General features: G+C 36.7%; 1 protein-coding gene across 1 annotated transcript in view; it reads left to right on the forward strand.

Moving 5' to 3' along the window:
• The window catches only part of tmem147 (transmembrane protein 147), a 7,063-nt gene that overhangs the window by 2,820 nt on the left and 2,212 nt on the right, over positions 1-2,031 (forward strand). The window contains exons 6-7 of the mRNA XM_005755410.1: positions 472-556; positions 781-902. Of these exons, the coding sequence (XP_005755467.1) occupies positions 472-556; positions 781-902 (207 nt within the window). The remainder of the gene's footprint in view (positions 1-471; positions 557-780; positions 903-2,031) is intronic.

Genomic DNA, 2,031 nt, shown 5'->3' on the forward strand with positions numbered 1-2,031 from the left:
TTTTTTTTATAGTATTTCATTTTTAAATTTTACTTTGTGGCCACATGTCTGTGAAAGGCTCTTTATAAATAAATGTTATTTACCTTGAATATTAACGGAGTACATAAGAAAACATGTAAATGATAACTTAATTAACATGATGGACACAGAAGTTGCAACAGTTAATGAATATCTTACTGCAGCATGCTTTTTGATTATTAGTTTCCTGTTACTTTTCCCTCACTACAAAGTAAAAGAAAAATATCCAAGACAACTGTTCCTATTAAAAGCGGAACAAACATACCTGTTTCTTCTCTTATCGATAATTTTCAGTTTTACGTTTCTCACAGACTTCTAAAATATTTACTTTTGTCTTTATGACAGGTGGCCTATTTAAGTTTATTAAGAACTGTATATATGTAAAATCATATTATATAATCACCGAGTGAAACATGAAAAACAGGTCCCATAACTCACTATCCTGCTTTTCAGGTGTCTTCCCCTGTGGGTCGGAGCCAGAGGGATTGAGTTTGATTGGAAATACATCCAGATGAGCTTTGACTCAAACATTAGTTTGGTGAGTGACTGCTGCTCTTCTCCCTTTTTAATATTTTCACACTAGTGACTCATCTTGTTTGTAGCGGTTTTACAGAAACATCACAGTAGAAACAATTTGTTCTTTGCATGTTCAGAGAAATTTGAAGTTTAAACGACTTCATTCCTGCGTTTCTTTTCTTTGTTATAATTGGCATTATCGTCATTGTTGTAATATGAGTGATTTTATTCTGGTACATTACTAAGGTACATTACATTGCTACGGCATCAGTGGTATGGATGTTTACACGATACGACCTTCCAAAGAGCTTCAGGCTGCCTGTGACTGTGCTGCTGGCTCTCTGTGTCTATAAGGCCTTCTTAATGGAGTAAGTCTTGGATGTTTCATATTTCATGTTACCATTCTTATATTATATAGGCTTACACAATATAAGAATTATTGTATTTTTACCACATTAAAGTCATTTTTTACCTACAATAATATATTTAACATTTATCTGCCCTGTGTGGGTGTAGCAAGCATATTACTGTATGTACAGTAATATGTTGTATCCTGGACTAACATTGTTATGAAGATGTAGGAACAGCACCGACAGAAGGATATCAGATCACACTTGCAACAATTTGAGTAACTTGAATAACTCGAATACAAAAAAATCCCTGATGCAAATTTTTTGCTTCGGTACTTCATTTAATGCAACAGAGATTGTCTGGGGTACCTGGATGTCCATCATGTGCATGCACAGAGGTACCAACGGACTGTTTCTGTTGGTACCTCTGTGCATGCAGGTACTTCAAAGTCACATGTGCAACCTGGGTGCAGGGGAAGAGCAGCAGCCAGCAGTCGTCTCCTTTTCATTGTTTCACCTTTAAGCGCATACTGTGTATGTTGTTACCATTAGCTAGCTGCAGTGCTTACCACCTGTGCCAGTAGCCTCGACCCTTCAGTTGGAGCTCATTTTTTCTCTCCCAGAGGCTTCATAGATCACAACTCTCTGCACTCTGTTACTCAGAGTCGTGACAAAATGACAGGAGACGCAGTTGGGTGCAGTGACTGTCCAGGTGTTTCACATTGCCTGCAGCAGTTATCCAGAATGCATAGAACCCTAGTTATATTTGTAACTCTGATTTTACATCAAAGCCAAACGTCCAACTTAGGTGGGAGTGCATTAGTCCACCAGTGATGCTCCAACAATATAAATCTAGGAGGTGTAGGATTCATGAAAGGCATCAGCACAAAGCCTGTAATATTTATCAATTTAAAAAATTATTACAAATAATGTTCGTAAAATCATAAAATAAAAAGTCTGTAAAAAATACCTGAAATAGCTTTTAGGAAAAAATATTTTTGACTCGATAAACTGTTGCTTTATTGTTTGAAATTAGTTTTTGGGATTGATCTGCTGTTGAGTTCATGGGATTCATATACCGTACTTTCTGGACCATAAGCCGCTACTTTTTCCCTAGGTTTTGAGCCATGAGGCTTATACAAAGGTG

This window comes from Pundamilia nyererei, unplaced genomic scaffold (assembly GCF_000239375.1).
Source record: "Pundamilia nyererei isolate P.nyererei 1_Seehausen unplaced genomic scaffold, PunNye1.0 scaffold01416, whole genome shotgun sequence".
Taxonomy (NCBI): Eukaryota; Metazoa; Chordata; class Actinopteri; order Cichliformes; family Cichlidae; genus Pundamilia; species Pundamilia nyererei.